The following is an 18,105-nucleotide window of genomic DNA, read 5'->3' as shown; positions in this document are numbered from 1 at the left end:
TTGGAGGGATGAGGAAGTTCATTTCATAACAAGTTACTCAGCTTTAACCTAATCCAACATCAAGAAACAAAAAAAAGAGGCAGGTCAGAAAACCATTAAGAGTCCTTGGCAGGGGCGCCTGAGTGGCTCAGTCACTTGAGCATTCGACTTCAGCTCAGGTCATAATCTCATGGTTCGTGAGTTTGAGCCCCATTAGGCTCTGTGCTGACCTCTCAGAGTCTGGAGCCTGCTTTGGATTCTGCATCTCCCTCTCTCTGCCCCTCCCTGCTCATGCTCTCTCTCTCAAAAATAAACAAACATTAAAAAACATAAAAAGTCTTCGGCAGTTCTCAGTTACAGATTTAGGATGGAGCTAAGCAGATATTACAGCTCATACTACCTCTTCAGGCAGTGCAAACTATTCAAGAAAGATACAACCCTGTATCTAACCATCATGTTCTTACCTTGCAGGCTACATCAACTAATCGCATCTGGATAGCTTGATTCTCTGGGAGTTTAGTGCCAATCGCAAGCAAAGTGTCCAACAGTTGAGCTAGGACTTGATGAGACTCTAGAAAGGAAGATGGAAAGTTGGGTTGCATAATTTCAAAAGGTGATCACTACAGAAACTAAATTTACTTATGTAAAGAATGTAAATTCTTGTTAGCTAGGTTCCTCTCTTTGAGTCTTGATTCCCCTCAACCAAAAGTTAAGTTCCTAAAGGGATCATGCCTAAAACTTTGAATCCTCTACAGAACTAATTCAAGGGGTTTTCACTGCCTTCAAGATAAAGTCCAAATTCCTTGACAGGGCAAACACATATACATACCAGTGCCTCCATGAGGTCTAGCTCTGCCTGCCTTTCTAGCCTCATCTCTTTGAAGTCTCCTACAGCATCCTTTTATCCAATTACTTATGATTTCATGTCCCCCTATCTTTGCTCAGGCCAACTTCCCTAGAATGCCTCCACTGACACCCAATGCCATTTTCAACCCCAATCCCCAGGAAACATCTACTAATCTTGAAGTGTCACCTGCTACACAGACCTTTCCCTTCTTTCACAATGAGAATTGACTATTTCGTCCTTTTGTGCTTCCACTGCACCCTATACATCAGCTCCAACACTTTACTATATTTATTTTCATATCAGACTAAACCAAGAATGAAAGATCCCTGAGGGCAATGATTGTGTCTTATTCACTTTTGCATTCTCTGAATCTAGTACAAGTCATTACATGTTCAATGAATGTTTAATAAGTGGGCAAAGACCCAAATTCAAATAAATCATCATCAATCAGCCAGATTCTCCTCGTCTACATTCTCTTTTTTGTTCCAAAATATGTTTCTTTTAATGCTGGCTGTACACAAGAATTTTAGGTGGCATTCAAATAATCATTTTACATTAATATCTATGTATATATTTTAATGTACATAATAAAAATTGCAGTTACTATCTACTGATGTCACATGACACTAATTTCCTTTTACCATTATTAAGAATCTCTTTAACTAAAAAAAAGTTACCCACTTAAGAAAAATATTAAGTAAACCATAGTATAAATGTGAAACAAATATGTAAAAATGGTGTACATGACATATAAAATGACTGCAGATTAGAAAACACTGGCAGGGTACCTGGCTGGCTCAGTTGGTAGAGCACACAACTCTTCATGTCTGGGTTGTGACTTCAAGCCCCATGTTGGGTGCAGAGATTATTTAAAAATAAAATCTTGAAGAAAAGAAAACAAAACACAGCACAGCACAACACAACACTGAGGGGAACACCTGGGTGGCTCAGTCGGTTATTAAGCATCTGACTCTTAATTTTGGCTCAGGTCATGATCTCATACTTGTGAGATCCAGTCTCGCTTCAGCTCTGCACTAGGTGTAGAGCCTGTTTAAGATTCTCTCTCTCCCTCTGCCCCCCTCCCCCACTTTCAGTCTTTCGAAAGAAAGAAAGAAAGAAAGAAAGAAAGAAAGAAAGAAAGAGAAAGAAAGGGAAAGAAAACAAGAAAACACTACTGAGGAGGATATCACTATAAAGGAAGTAAATTCTAGCCACAACACCTTAAAAAGATTTAGGAATTGGGAGATTTAAAGCAATAACCACAAAAAAGCAAACAAAAATGGGAATAAGGCAGGGATTTATCTGAGGTCTCTTTAAGAAGCAGTTGGACCTCTGCCTTCCTCCTTATCCTAAATGGGAAGTTTATTCCATACCAAAATTAGACCAGAAAGGATAGCAAATGAGGACTGGGGAGAAGACACAGTGAAGAAGAGGAGATTAAGAGATAGTAACATACTGATAAATAAGACACTCCTCTCCCCCTCCCTAGCCCCCTTCAGCAGCCTTGGCTCCAAAATCATGGCAGCCAGGCATTTCTCTGTCTTCCTAGCAGGAGATACATGAACTCCAAAATGGAAAAACGAATGGGCCCCACAGAGAAACACAAAAGACACTAATATTTTAAAGCCCTCCAGTGGTGCCTGGGTGGTTCAGTTGTTTAAGCATCCAACTCTTGGTTTCAGCTCAGGTCATGATCTCACGGTTCATGAGTTCAAGCCCTGCATCATGCTCGGTGCAAACACTGTGGAGCCTGCCTGGGATTCTCTCTCTCTCCCTCTCTCTCTTCCTCTCCCCTGCTGGTTCTCTCTCTCCCTCTCCCCCCCCCCCACCCAAATAAATAAACTTAAAAAAATAATAAATAAAAGTCCTCCAAAGAGGACTCCAAAGAGGGTCATCCTAGAACAGAGGCTACCAATTGACAAGTCCTGTCCCTTCACACAGAACTACCAATCAGTTTTTCAGTGCCTGGTCTTAAATGTAAATGCAAAACCAAAGATCATCAAGAAGTCTCCAACATTAAAGAGGCCACAAAGAGAAAAGAAGGTACTTAGAGAAGATAGATGTGAAGAAATCTCCAATACTACCCCACCACCCTTTATTTGTACAAAATGAGTCTATATAACATCCATAAAAAGTTACCTAAGCCTTTTTAAGCTTAACTCTTGCTTCTGATAAATCATAAATCTAATCTAAATCTTAAACCCTAGTCTCTCTTGAGTTCTAGACCTACATTACAACTGCAGGTTGGATGAACATCTCCACATGGACAATAAATAAATCTTCAACATCTCTGCCCTAAACAATCTAGTTCATCAAACCAAATTCCTCAGAGCCACCAAATTATCTTCCTAAAACTAGACTTGATTATCTCATGCACTTGCCCAAAAAAAACATTATATACATTGTTCCCAGTGCCTATGAAAGTGACATTCTAAATCTTCAGCATTCAAGACTACCTACCCTCTGGCTTCTAAACATTTTACCAGTTTTTCATCCTAAAGCCCCTCACCCCCTGCTTCTCTCTCATGAAACAATTTAGGTCTGCAAATATCTCACGTTTTCCCATTTTTCTACCTTTTAACATCATGTTCTTTCCTCTTGGTACTACTCTTCCCCATTCCTGCCTTTCCAAACATGCCTCTTCACTAAGCCTTTCTAGATCCCACCAGTCAGCACTCACCTCACCCTCTCTTCTGCTCCCACACTATTCTGATTATACCTCCTCTACAGCAAGCTTTGTGTTTTTATTGCTGGTGTGGTATGTACTAGAGAAGCAGAGATACCTAACACCCACAAAGTGCCTAGTCCAGTGCTTGCCAAGGAGTTGCAGAGCTCAGACAGGAGACGGATTGAAATGAAAGGCTTCTGGTCCAGAGGGTGGCCCACACTCTTGGATTTGAAAGTGCACACTAGACTGATAAAGACTCTTACTTAATTCTAGTCTGTGCCTTATTCTAAGCCACAAGCACAGGATGACTTTAGCAGTCACTTTATCTCCCTGGAGTTCATGTTCCTCAGCAATGAAATAAAAGGCTTGAACCAGATGATCTTTATGGTCCCTTCCATTCTATCTTCTACCGTCAATCTAGGTAGGCCAGGAACTGGAAAGCAGGAGGAGCCCTAGATCACATCTCTCAGAGACAATTAAATAAGAAACATTAGAATATTTCACAAAAAGTAAAACAACTATTTCCACGTATACCACATAATTTGTCTTTTTTTTTTTTTATGTTTCTTTATTTTTGAGAGAGCGTGAGCGGGGGAGGGGCAAGGGAGAGGGAGACAGAACCTGAAGCAGGCTCCAGGCTCTCAGGTGTCAGCCCAGAACCTGATGTGGGGCTCAAACCCACAAACCGTGAGACCATGACCTGAGCCAAAGCCGGACGCTTAACCAACTGAGCTATGCAGGCGCCCTTGAGTCTCTTTCTAAAGACAGAATGAGGTTTGCATCCAAATCAACCCTCTCTTATAATGTTTCTATTTTAGAGGTAAAGTGTTTCAGTTAAACCATGGTCTACAAGAAAGAGCACTGCACTTAAGTTCTCAGTTCTGCAACTCTTAGCTAAACGAACTCACTTCAACTCACTTCATCTCTCTGGGACTTCAGTTTCTATCATCTGCAAAGTGAAGGAATGAAACAAGATCTCTATAAGGCCATTTATAGCTCAAAAAGTATATGGCTCTATGAAATCCCCAATCTTAAAGTGTGAAATTCTTAGAGGTATATAACTAGATTCTGTAAGAACTTTCCATGGAAAAAAAAGAATACTTTTGTACTGAGGCAATGTAATTGTTTCGGTGCTTTTAAAAAAATGGATTTTTTTTCACCACTATCTACAAGAGCAAAAAATTAGAAACATGCTACTGTACCTGTTGGTATTTAATGTATTATCAACACCTTAAATATTATGAAGGTGATACAGAAACATGGAAAAAATTGTATGTAATGTTGAGTATAATAAAACACAAAATAGTATGTTCACTGTAAGTACAATCATATAAAATGTATTCAAATAAAATGTAACACATAAAACGTTTTACACAAGTAGCAGCATTTTTAAAATTTTTACTTTATTGTCATTATATTAGCATTTCGTTAACATACACTCCCATCTGGAAAAAAACAATTTTTTTAAGGTATATTGTTTTCTGTGAATTAAAAGTCGGGTCAAAATTCAATACAAGTAAAATTTTAGTAATGAAGTTTTTTTTGTTTTGTTTTGTTTTTTTTATGTTTATTTTTTGAGAGAAAGAGAGAGAGCTGGGGAGGTGGGGAGGGGAGGGGGGGGTGCGGGGACACAGGATCCAAAGCAGGCTCCAGGCTCTGAGCTGTCAGCACAGAGCCCAACAAGAACCATGAACTCACGAACCATTAGATCATGACCTGAGCTGAAGACGGCACTTAACCAACTGAGCCACCCAGGCACCCCAGTATGAAGTTGTTGCTAACATAATTTTAAACATTATCAACTTCAGACAATGGGCCACATATGTAAGACATTTGTTATCATTAAACATTGTACAATAAATGAATCTGGATGGTGTCTGAATTCATTGGCCTTTTATTATTCTCATAACCTCTCACATTTATAAACTAAATGCTACCCAATATTTAAAATCATATTTATTTAAATATGTATACCCAAAACTCAAATAATGCTATTCTTTAAAACTACAATCAATTCAAAAAAACTGTAACATTTTCAGAAAACAACAAAGGGTTCCTTTTTATTTAATTTTAAAATATTAAGGCAAGTAAGGCAATAACTCTATTAACAGAATCTTGTGCACAAATAAAACTAGATAAATAATCAAAAAAAATTTTTAAGGTGGAATATTTTTCCATTTCACCTAAATGCTGACAATAATGTTTAGTGGGCATCCAGGAGAAGCAAACATGAAGCAATAACATGTAAGACCTAGATGTCACTTTTCTAGGAACTAAATTATGACAGACCACACAACCAGGACAGTACCTCTCATGGTTTGAATTAGTGCAAACAGTCAACAGAACATCACACACATATAAAACATCAGTCTATCACATACAATGTAACCTTGAACAAGTCAGTGAACTTCTCTGAGCTTCAGTTTCCCTACCTAAAATATAGGGACAATAACATCTATCTTCCATCATATGTAACCTACCTTAAGTATTGTGGCATTTAGTAAAAGTCAATAAATGATAGCTATTAAGAGACAAAACTGTATTTTATCTCTATATATGTAAATATATACATATATGTTTTATTGAATTATCCTCAAATTCCTTTTCTTTTTTTAACTTTTTTTTTTTTTTTTTTTTTTTTTTTTTTAGTTTATTTTTGAGAGAGATAGAGCAGGGGAGAGGTAGAGAGAGAGGAAGAGAGAGGATCCCAAGCAGGCTCTGTGACAGAGCCCAACACAGGGCTTGAGCCCACAAACTGTGAGATCATGATCCAAGCTGAAACTGAGAATCGGGACACTCAACTGACTGACTGAGCCACCAAGGAGCCCAAATTCCGTTTCAATAACAACTCATTCTAAATTCTACACAAACAGAACTAAAGATTTCTGCTCTGATTATATAGGTTTTAAATGGCAACTTACTTTCATTCTGCAGGATGTTAATGGCATCATCCATAATGCAGTCTGGTGAAAATCCTGCAGTCTTTGATAATAAACCCAACAATGATGCAATTTTCAATCTCACAGATGGATCATTCTCCTGGAACAAAAGAAGCTGTTGTTAACCTTGATACTCTAGCTAACCAACAAACAGGAACAAACTAGTATCTCAAGAGAGATTCAATGATCCCAGTATTCTAAAGATTTTATTTCTGAAAAATTAACTTTATAATCTTCAGGTGAGAGAGCTTTTCTCAAATCAGTAATGTTACATCTAAATACTGCAAAGTGAGCGGGATTTTTTACGCCTTCCTGGTATCATTACCTTCCCACCAGAAACATGCTGTTAGGACTAAAAGCGTCCCTCCTGTCTGTGCAGCTACATCAGACATGAGTGCGGCCATGTGCACCACCACCACCAGCACTGGGCTCGCACACTATTGCCAGTACCACTGCTCTCAGAGGCCCTGAAAACTGGGTGCTGCAGCCACTGCTGCTACCATCAGAATCTCTCACCCTACCTGCTCTTCTGAACCGCCAGATCCTGATCAGAAGTCTGAGGCAGGTCAATCTAATTGTCTGGGTCTAGGGCTTGTGCCTGGGCCCCAGGTGCAAGGGAGCCTAAGAAATGACTAGTCTGGCCCTTTTAGCCATGACACTGGGAGGTGGTCTCTAATCTGTACCAGGATTCCTACAGTGAAAGATTTCCCCCAAAGTCAAAAAGGAACATGTCCTTTTGTTCATTATGTAGCACAGTATGTGGCACTACATATATATATATATATATATATATATATATATATATATATATGTATATATATATACACACACATATATATATATATACATACACACACACACACACACACACACACACACACACACACATATATAAATGGGAAATGGGAAAAAAAAAAAGTACCTCACCAATGGTAAAATTAGATCAGCGTATATTTCTACACCAAAGACAAAATCACTTAAATGTATGCTCAAAAGATGAAGCGCCTTCTATAGGGGCGCCTGGGTGGCGCAGTCGGTTAAGCGTCCGACTTCAGCCAGGTCACGATCTCGCGGTCCGGGAGTTCGAGCCCCGCGTCAGGCTCTGGGCTGATGGCTCAGAGCCTGGAGCCTGTTTCCGGTTCTGTGTCTCCCTCTCTCTCTGCCCCTCCCCCGTTCATGCTTTGTCTCTCTCTGTCCCAAAAATAAATAAACGTTGGAAAAAAAAAAATTAAAAAAAAAAAAAAAAAAAAAAGATGAAGCGCCTTCTAGATATGACCAACTCCCCACCTCCCATCTACATTCTAAGGAAGTGACAAAGCACAAGGAGGCCTGAAGTGGGAGAAGAAGCAACAGATATGGAGTCAGAGGATCTAGAATGCTGGCATGCCATTTACCATGGATACAACCTTGGGAAAGTCATTTTCTTGGGAACTTAACCATGGGGAAGAGAAAGGGCTTTGAAATTAGCCAGACCTAAGTCTGAAGCCTGGACTATGTCTTGACATAAGCTCTGTGTCTTGAACAGGCTAACTAACCTCTCTAAGGCTTGCCTGTGAAATATGGCTAACAACAACCTCAGAGGGCACTGAGAGGAAAATGACTAGCACAGGAATGGTACATAGGAGGCAGTCAGGTATTAGTGTCCTTCTCCCCTCCTCTCCCTAACCATCAATCCTTCATGTGGAGAGTAATAAAACCTGAACTGAACCACTATGAATATGGTATTCACAGGGGTACCATAAAGAGCAAATAAAAACACATGAAAGTTAAGGATGCACTAAGTCTAGAATATGGGAAATTCCACAGGGTGCATACCCTGGTTTTTAAACAAAAAATGGCATTGGTAATGAAAAAGGGTAGAGGATGAAAATACTACAGATTTTAATTTTTTGTTTTTTTTTTAAATTAAAAACATTTATTTTAAGAGAGAGAGACGGTGAGAGGGCATGGGGGGGAGGGAGGGGGAAAGAGGAAGAGAGGAAGAGACAGAGAGAGAATGAGAATGAATCTTAAGCAGGCTCCATGCTCAGCACGGAGCCCAACGCAGGCTTGATCCCACACCCCTGGAGGATCATGACCTGAGCTGAAATCAAGAATCGGACACTCAAAGGACTGAGCCACCCAGAGGCCCCAATGCAATGTGTGAATTTTGCTTCAAACAAACCAACTGTACAAAGTCTTAAAACAATCAGTGAAAACAACATGAACTAGGTATATGTTGCTATTAAGGATTACTGTGTGATTTAAGTTCTAAAAGAAGTCCTTATATGTTAAACATAGATAATTAAGTATTTACAGGTGAAATGATATGCTGCTTGGGATTTGCCCTACCTCAAAAAAGTTGGGGTAGGGGAGCCTGGGTGGCTCAGTCGGTTAAGCATCCGACTTCGGCTCAGGTCATGATCTCACAGTTTGTGAGTTCGAGCCCCGCAATCAGGCTCTGTGCTCACAGCTTGGAGCCTGGAGCCTGCTTTAGATTCTGTGTCTCCCTCTCTCTCTGCTCCTCCCCTGCTTGCACTCTGTCTCTGTCTCTCTCTCTCAAAAATAAACATTAAAAAAAAAAAAAAAGTTGGGGTAAATGCATCAAAACAAGAATGGCAAATATTGATAATTACTGAAGCTGGATGAAAATGTCCTGAAGGCTCATATTATTTTCTCTCCTTTTGTGTGTATTTGTGGAGTTACCAAACAAAATTTAACTTCTTGGAAAAATCACACCAAAGTACTGTATTCTATCTAAAATGCTAATTAATTTATTTATTCAACATACATACAATGAGTGCCTGTTTTGTGCCAAGCATCATTCTAGCTACTGGGGACACAATGCTGAATAAAGCAGAAGCAATTCCTACTCTCACAGATCTTATATTCAAATGGGTAAGACTGGCAAAAGAAAATGTATCATTTCATGTGGTAAACATTCTGAAGAAAAATAAAGTGTGCAATAGGCTAAAGAGTAAAGTGGGGAGGATATTACAAATAGGATAGTGATGAAAGTCCATTCTGAGGACACAACTTTTGAGAGGACACTTAACGGAGTCAGACAGAGCCATAGGAAAATTTAGGGAAGAAGCATTCCAGGCAGAAGAAAGTTACAAACCCAGAATATGGGAAATTATAAAATGTCTTATATAAAACTCTAGAAAAATGCATACAAAAGTTAGCAGTGATTCTCTCCAGAGTAATCTCTGGAGAGTACATTTCATTTATTAACTGATTTACAGAGGGAAATCTCATTCTTTTAAAATTTTTTTTTTTTTCAACGTTTATTTATTTTTGGGACAGAGAGAAACAGAGCATGAACGGGGGAGGGGCAGAGAGAGAGGGAGACACAGAATCGGAAACAGGCTCCAGGCTCTGAGCCATCAGCCCAGAGCCCGACGCGGGGCTCGAACTCACGGACCGCGAGATCGTGACCTGGCTGAAGTCGGGCGCTTAACCGACTGCGCCACCCAGGCGCCCCAAGAAATCTCATTCTTTTATGCACTTCTACAGTGCTTGAATTTGTTACAATAAATATTGCCAATGTAATTTTTAAAAAGAGTGTAAATTTTTAAATCTATATAAATATATTCAACCCTTCAAAAGCTCGCAGTCTTCTACAAAAAAGAAGTCTGAGCTGCTTAGCCTGCCACAAAGGCCCCCCCAACGACTGGCCACTATGGCAGCTCCCCCACTTCCCTACCAGTGATCCCATGCCACTTGAAGCTTCTGTACTTCCACTTAGATTGTTCTTCTACCTCGTATGCTTTCCCTTTCTCCCATACCCACTCACTCCTGCCCTGGAGGTGTATTTACTCCAGGAAGTTATCTCTGATCCCTGAACTGGACATGGATGCCCTTCCTCTTGGACAACCCCAGGACCATGGTGCAACCCGTTACCATGCCCTTCACTACAGTGCACTGTACTTGTGACCGCGTCTTCCCTCAACTGGCCTGTGAGCCACTGAAGTGACTAGAAGAATGCGAAGAAAGCCCTGTGTACATTCTGATAAAAATAAAAGGAAGAATACAAGAAAAGGAAGAGCCAAGTGTTCTCCTTAATTCACTCAGTAAATAATTCATCCACTCTCTGCTCACCACGGATTCCCTGCACACTAGAAGCCACCCCGTACGAGTCCATGGGGATACACTGCCCTTGTGGAAAAGTTTAATGGGCAAGGTAGACATTTATCAAGTAATGCCCACTTAATAATTACAAAGTGGCAAAGTAAAAAGACAGAGTTCTCTGAAAGCATATGACATATCAGACACGACTTTAAAATAACTCTACATATTATGGTCAAAGAGATCCTGATCTATTTTGAGGCAGTGGGAAAAGAATGAACCAATGCTCTGAGTCATGAAAGAATACCACAACTTCCAGAACTGGGAAAAAAAAAAAGGGCAATGTGGCTAAAATGTACACAGACATGAGATTAGGCTAAAGAGACAAACAGGTACCACATCTTTTTTGAGAATTATGGCAAGTATCTCTGATAGTGCCTACCAGGCAGCAGGAATTCAACACACATTTGTTCACTGTTGAATAAAGAAGTGGATAATCTGTGTCCAAAGAGCAAGAAAAATCCTTCGATGAACTATAAACAGGAGAATGACATTAACAGATCTGAATATTTGAAATATCAATCCAGCCTCAATTCCTTGGATTGGAAGGGGCAAAAGTAGACAGAGGGACAAATTAAGGGTATATTACAAGTCCAGCCAAATTAAGGGTATATTACAAGTCCAGCCAAAGACATTAGCAAGACTCCCACTTTTGTTAAGGGCAAGGTTAGAGAATTCAGACCAATCTTTCTGCTGAGGAAAACTATAAAGTACTATGGATGTCAAAAAAAAGTGTGTGTGCACATACATATATATGTATGCACGTATACATATGTAAGCGTGGGTATGTATACACATGTGTGTATTTGAAAGTATTAGAAAACTAAAAGATACATGAAAAATTAAAGAAGAATCATGTAGGGAAGGAACCCAGGCAGGTTCGCCTAGAGTGTGGCGCTGCTTTTTCTTCAGGCTTCTGCCAACCAGGGAAATGAGGGAAAGGAGAAATGAGCGGCAAAGTAATCAGTGCTTCCGACAGCCAGGTGAGGCCGGGGTGCAATGGCCAGAGCGTAAGGCTAAGGGTAGGAGGGTGAAAAGGGGCAGCCTAATAAACCCCATCACTTTGGATTAGGACCCCAAAAGGCTACAACAGCATAAGTAAGAGTGAAATAAACACAAAGACTTTGGGAGGGACTGCAGCTCAGCTTTGAATCATTTTCATTCCTGAAAGGAAAAAGTTTTCTTGGATTTCTAGATAGAAACAAATACTCTCTGGATTAAAATAAGTCATCCTGGGACCCCAGTGGCTTAGCTGGTTGAGTGTCCGATTCTTGATTTCAGCTCAAGTCATGATCCCAGGGTCGTGGGATCAAGCCACACATGAGGCTCCAGTGGGATTCTCTCTCTCTCTCTCTCTCCCTCTGCCCCTCTCCCTCACTCTCCCTAAAATAAAAATTTTTAATTAAAATAAGTCATCCTAAGTCTTAAATTATTTTTACAAACAATTTTGGAAATACACTGCCCAATAAGAAATAAGGCATGCTAGCAGATCAGATAACATGAAGAGAAATGATAAGACATAGCCACAGGGATCCATTTACTGGAGTTATCAGCCACAGATTTTAAAATAATTCTGCTCAGGGGCTCCTGGGTGGCTCAGTAGGTTGAGAGTCTGACTCTTCATTTCAGCACAGGTTATGAGACTGAGTCCCACATCAGGGCATGAAGCCTGCTTGGGATTCTTTCTCTCCCTCTCCTTCTGCCCCGGCCTCCCTCCGTCCCTCTATCTCTCTCAAAGCTAACTACAAAAATAAAATAATTCTGCTTACGAGAACAATCAACAAAACTAAAAGGCGGTTTATGGAATGGGAAAAGATGACATACCTGATAAAGGGTTAGTATCTAAAATCTATAAGGAACCTATCAAACTCAACACCCAAAAAAACAAATAAGCCAGTTAAGAAATGAGCAGAAGACACAAACAGACATTTTTCCAAAGATATCCAGATGGCTAACAGACACATGAAAAGATGCTCAAAATCACTCATCATCAGGGAAATACAAATCAAAACCACAATAAGATACCACCTCACACCTGTCAGAATGGCTAACATCAACAACTCGGGCAACAACAGATGTTGGCGAGGATGCAGAGAAATGGGAACCCTTTTGCACTGTTGGTGGGAATGCAAACTGGCGCGGCCACTCTGGAAAACAGTATGGAGGTTCCTCAAAAAGTTAAAAATAGAACTACCCTACGATCCAGCAACTGCACTACTAGGTATTTACCCAAAGGATACAAAAATACAGATTCGAAGGGGTACATACACTCATGTTTACAGCAGCATTATCAACAACAGCCAAACTGCGGAAAGAGCCCAAATGTCCACTGACTGATAAATGGATAAAGAAGATGTGGTATGTATACACAATGGAATATTTCTCAGCCATCAGAAAGAATGAAATCTTGCCATTTGCAACAATATGGATGGAGCTAGGGTGTATCACGCTGATTGAAATAAGTCAGAGAAAAACAAATACCATATGATTTCACTCATATGTGAAATTTAAGAAATAAAACAGATGAACATATGGGAGGGGGAAAAAAAGAATGAGAAACAAACTATAAGAGACTCTTAATGACAGAAAACAAACTAAGAGTTGATGGAGGAAGGTCGGTGGGGGATAAGCCAGGTGGGTGATGGATATTAAGGAGCGCACTTGTTAAGATGAGTGCTGGGTGTTGTATGTAAATGATGAACCACTGAATTCTACTCCTGAAACCAATATTGCACTGTATGTTAACTAACTAGAATTTAAATAAAAATTTGAAAAAAAATTCTGCTTATTGTGTTAAAAACATAATTTTATTTTGATAAAAACATTATAAGGACAAAATTGAGAATTTCACCAAAGAACTAGAATTTTAAAAAGAAAGGAAATTATACATTACCTATCAAAATAACACCAGCATTCTTCACAGAGCTAGAACAAACAATCCTAAAATTTGTACAGAACCAGAAAAGACGCTGAATAGCCAAAGCAATCTTGAAAAAGAAAACCGAAACTGGAGGCCATCACACTCCTGGACTTCAAGACCTATTACAAAGCTGTAATCATCAAGACAGTATGGTACTGGCACAAAAACAGACGCTCAGATCAATGGAACAGAATAGAAAACCCAGAAATGGACCCCAAAACATATGGCCAACAATCTTTAACAAAGCAGAAAAGAATATTCAATGGAATAAAGACAGTCTCTTCAGCAAAAGGTGCTGGGAAAACTGGACAGCAACATGCAGAAAAATGAACCTGGACCACTTTCTTACACCATACACAGAAATAAACTCAAAATGGATGAAAGACCTAAATGTAAGACAGGAAGCCATCAAAATCCTTGAGGAGAAAGCAGGCAAAAACCTCTCTGACCTTAACTGCCCAACTTCTTACTCAACACATCTCCAGAGGCAAGGGAAACAAAACCAAAAATGAACTACTGGGACCTCCTCAAAATAAAAAGCTCCTGCACAGTGAAGGAAACAATCAGCAAAACTAAAAGGCAACCGACAGAATGGGAGAAGATATTCACAAATGACATATCAGATAAAGGGTTAGTATCCAAAATCTATAAAGCACTTATCAAACTCAACACCCAAAAAACAAAGAATCCAGTAAAGAAATGGGCAAAAGACATGAACTGACACTTTTCCAAAGAAGAAATCCAGATGGCCAACAGACACATGAAAAAATGCTCAACATCACTCATCATCAGGGAAATACAAATCAAAATTACAATGAGATAGTACCTCACACCTGTCAGAATGGCTAACATCAACAACTTGGACAACGACAGATGTTGGCGAGGATGTGGAGAAAGAGGATCTCTCTTGCACTGCTGGTGGGAAATGCAAACTGGTGGGGCCACTCTGGAAAACAGTATGGAGGTTCCTCAAAAAGTTAAAAATAGAACTACCCTATAATCCTGCAATTGCACTACTAAGTATTTATCCAAGGAATACAGGTGTGCTGTTTTGAAGGGGCACATGCACCCCAATGTTTATAGCAGCACTATCAACAATAGTCAAAAAGTATGGAAAGAGCCCAAATGTCCATCAATGGATGAATGGATAAAGAAGATGCGGTATATATATACAATCGAGTATTGCTTGGCAACCAAAAAGAATGAAATCTTGCCATTTCCAACTACGTGGCTGGAACTGGAGGGTATTAGGCTAAGTTAGGCTAAGTGAAATTAGTCATTCAGAGAAAGACAAATATCATATGACCTCACTCATATGAGGAATTTAAGAAACAAAAAGATGAATGTAAGAGAAGGGAAGTAAAATAATGTAAAAACAGGGAGGGAGACAAAACATAAGAGACTCTCAAATCTAGAGAACAAACAGAGGGTTGCTGGAAGGGTTGTGGGAGGGGGGATGGGCTAAATGGGTAAGGGACATTAAGGAATCTACTCCTGAAATCACTGTTGCACCATATGCTAACTAACTTGGATGTAAATTAAATAAATTTAAGAAAAAAAGAGGAAATTATAAAATTGACACAAGCAACAGATGAAATTAAGAACAAATGGACAGGTTAACAGGAAACTAGACAAGGTGAAGAGAGAACTAGTGAATAAATGGTATGTCCAGAACGAAGCACAAGGAGACAAAAGAATAAAAATTCAGAAGAGAAGATAATACAATAAAATGAGATACCTGGGACATCCGAGTGGCTCAGTTAAGTGTCCAACTCTTGATTTCAGCTCAGGTCATGATCTGACAGTTCATGAGGATTGAGGCCCACACCAGGCTCTGCTCAGGATTCCCTTTCTCCCTCTCTCCCTCTCCCCCTCCCCCTTTTGCACCCTCACTCTCGAAAGAAAGAAAGAAAGAAAGAAAGAAAGAAAGAGAAAAAGAAATAAATTCTGCAAGAATGGAAGTAAAATAAAACTTTTCCGTGCAAAAACAAATGTCAATAAACTTACAATGAATGGAAATATCAGAGGGTAGTCTTCACCCAAAAGGAAAATAATCCCAGATGAATAGTCTCAGATGCAAGAAAGAAAGAAAAACAATGATAAATACATCTGAGCAGATGATAACTATGTAGGTAAATCTAAATGAATATTGCCTGTATAAAATAACATTGTCTTACAGAGTGAAAAATGGAAAATTAAAATATACAATTACATTCACATTTAAGGCAGGAAGATGAATAAAAGGAGGTAAGGCCTCACACTGTCCAAAATGGTAACTGTGCCATATAACATTTGACTTGGATAGGTCAAGAATTCATATTGTATTATACTTCAATAAAAATAAATTTTTTAAAATTTCACTTCAAATTAAAAAAAAATCATGTTGTAATGGCTAGTTTAACCAGTTAAAAAGTATAAAAGAATGTATAATTCCCAAGCTAATAAAGAGGGATGGTGGAAAGGATTAAAAAAAAAAAAAAAAAAATTAGTTCAAAAGATGGCAAGAAACAAGGAGAAAAAAGAACATTAAACAGGTAAAACAAACAGAAGGCATTTTTTAACATTTTAATTGTTTTTTAATGTTTATTTATTTTTGAGAGAGGGAGAGACAGAGCGTGAGCAGGGAAAGGGCAGACAGAGAGGGAGACACAGGATCTGAAGCAGGCTCCAGGCTCCGAGCTGTCAACACAGAGCCCAACGCAAGGCTCAAACTCAGACTGCGAGATCATGATCTGAGCTGAAGTCAGACGCTTAACTGACTGAGCCACCCAGATGCCCCACAAATAGAAAGCATTTAATAAGGAGGGTAGATTTTAAACCCATGTACAATAATTACATTAAACGTAATGAACTAAATGATCAATTTAAAAAACTTTTTTTAAAAACTAACTACATGTTGTTCACAGGTCATATCTAAAACAAAAAAGCTATAAAAAAGATGAAAATAAAAGATAGTAGTATACCATGCAAACCATAACCAAAAGATAGCTGATATCATTATATTAATATTAAACAAAGTCATTATTTGCTGATATGATTTGTAAAAATTCAAAATAACCTACATATAATGTATTAAAATTGTTAAATGAGCTTAGCAAGGTTATAAGACATAAGAGTTAATAAACAGAAGTCAATTGCATTTCTGAGTATCAGCTATGTACTGCTAGAAAATGAAATTTTAGGGGCGCCTGGGTGGCGCAGTCGGTTGGGCGTCCGACTTCAGCCAGGTCACAATCTCGCAGTCCGTGAGTTCGAGCCCCGCGTCAGGCTCTGGGCTGACGGCTCAGAGCCTGGAGCCTGTTTCCGATTCTGTGTCTCCCTCTCTCTCTGCCCCTCCCCCGTTCATGCTCTGTCTCTCTCTGTCCCAAAAATAAATAAACGTTGAAAAAAAAATAAATTAAAAAAAAATAATAAAAGTATACATATTTGTTAAAAAAAAAAAAAAGAAAAAAAGAAAATGAAATTTTAGGGGTGCCTGGGTGGCTCAGTTGGTTGAACATCTGACTTCAGCTCAGGTCCTGATCTCGCAGTCTGTGAGTTCAAGCCCTACGTCGGGTTCTGTGTGGACAGCTCGGAGCCTGGCACCTGCTTTGGATTCTGTGTCTCCTGCTCTCTCTGCCCCTTGCCCGCTCACCCTCTCTCTCAAAAATAAACATTAAAAAAATAAAAGAAAATGATATTTTAAAAATATTATCATTTATAATAACATAAAATATTAAATATCTAGGAATAACCAACAAAATATACAAAACCTCTATGCAGAAAACTATAAAACAGTATTAAAATAGGGATGTACCAAGTTTACGGATTGGAAAACCCAATACTATAAAATGTCAATCCCCATATGTCATCAGAACTATAGAGTTAATGCAATCTTAATCAAAATCCTAACAAATTTTGTTTTGGGGCAGAATTTCACAAGCTGATTTCAAAATTCATAAAGAAATGAAAAGATCAAGAATAAGATATTCTTAGAGCAAGGTGAGTAAGTGAACTTGTCCTGCCAGATGTCAAAATTTATTATAATGCTATGCTAAGACAGCATGGTACTGGCATAAGAATAGACAGACCAATGGAAGAGAACAGAAAGCCCTGAAATATCCACATACAGATACTTCATTTACCACAAAGGTGGTACTGCAGAACAATGGAGAAAGGACATTCTTTTCAATAAATGGTGCTGGGACATCTGGATTTCCATATATTCAAGCAACATAGACACAAATCAATACCATGTGTGGAAAGCAAATAATAAAGCTTCTAGTAACAATGTAGCAAAATGTCTCAATAAGCTCATGGTAGCAAACCCTTCTTATATCAGATAAGAAAAGCCAAAAATAAGTGAAAAGATTGTCAAATTGGGACATATCAAGAACTTTTCATCAAAATACAACATTAAGGGACTAAAAAGAGAGGGAAAGGTGGGAGGGATGAGAAAGGAAAAAGATATTTGAAACACATATAACCATCAAAGCCATTAAAGAACTCGCACCCAGAATATAAAGAATCTACACAAAACAATAAGGAAAAAGAAAAATATGCAAGAGACATAAACAGGCATTACCCAATTAAACATATTATAGTTGCTCCACTTCATCAGATATCCAAGAAATGCAAATTAAGGCCACAGTGATATACCACACAT

The 18,105-nt window shown here is 38.9% G+C and overlaps 1 protein-coding gene across 2 annotated transcripts in view; it reads right to left on the bottom strand.

Moving 5' to 3' along the window:
- INTS4 (integrator complex subunit 4) overlaps positions 1–18,105 on the bottom strand; it is a 118,932-nt gene that overhangs the window by 89,109 nt on the left and 11,718 nt on the right. The window contains exons 3-4 of one of the 2 annotated variants that reach the window (XM_045483872.1): positions 6,416–6,533; positions 444–550 (exon numbers count right to left, since the gene is read on the bottom strand). In XM_045483872.1, the coding sequence (XP_045339828.1) occupies positions 444–550; positions 6,416–6,533 (225 nt within the window). Of the gene's footprint in view, positions 1–443; positions 551–6,415; positions 6,534–18,105 lie in introns of those variants that run through there. The other variant, XM_045483874.1, reaches the window with a different exon arrangement.

The sequence above is a fragment of the Leopardus geoffroyi genome, chromosome D1 (assembly GCF_018350155.1).
Source record: "Leopardus geoffroyi isolate Oge1 chromosome D1, O.geoffroyi_Oge1_pat1.0, whole genome shotgun sequence".
Taxonomy (NCBI): domain Eukaryota; kingdom Metazoa; phylum Chordata; class Mammalia; order Carnivora; family Felidae; genus Leopardus; species Leopardus geoffroyi.
The sequence above is the reverse complement of the archived record's forward strand: the minus strand, read 5'-3'. Positions and strand labels throughout refer to the sequence as shown.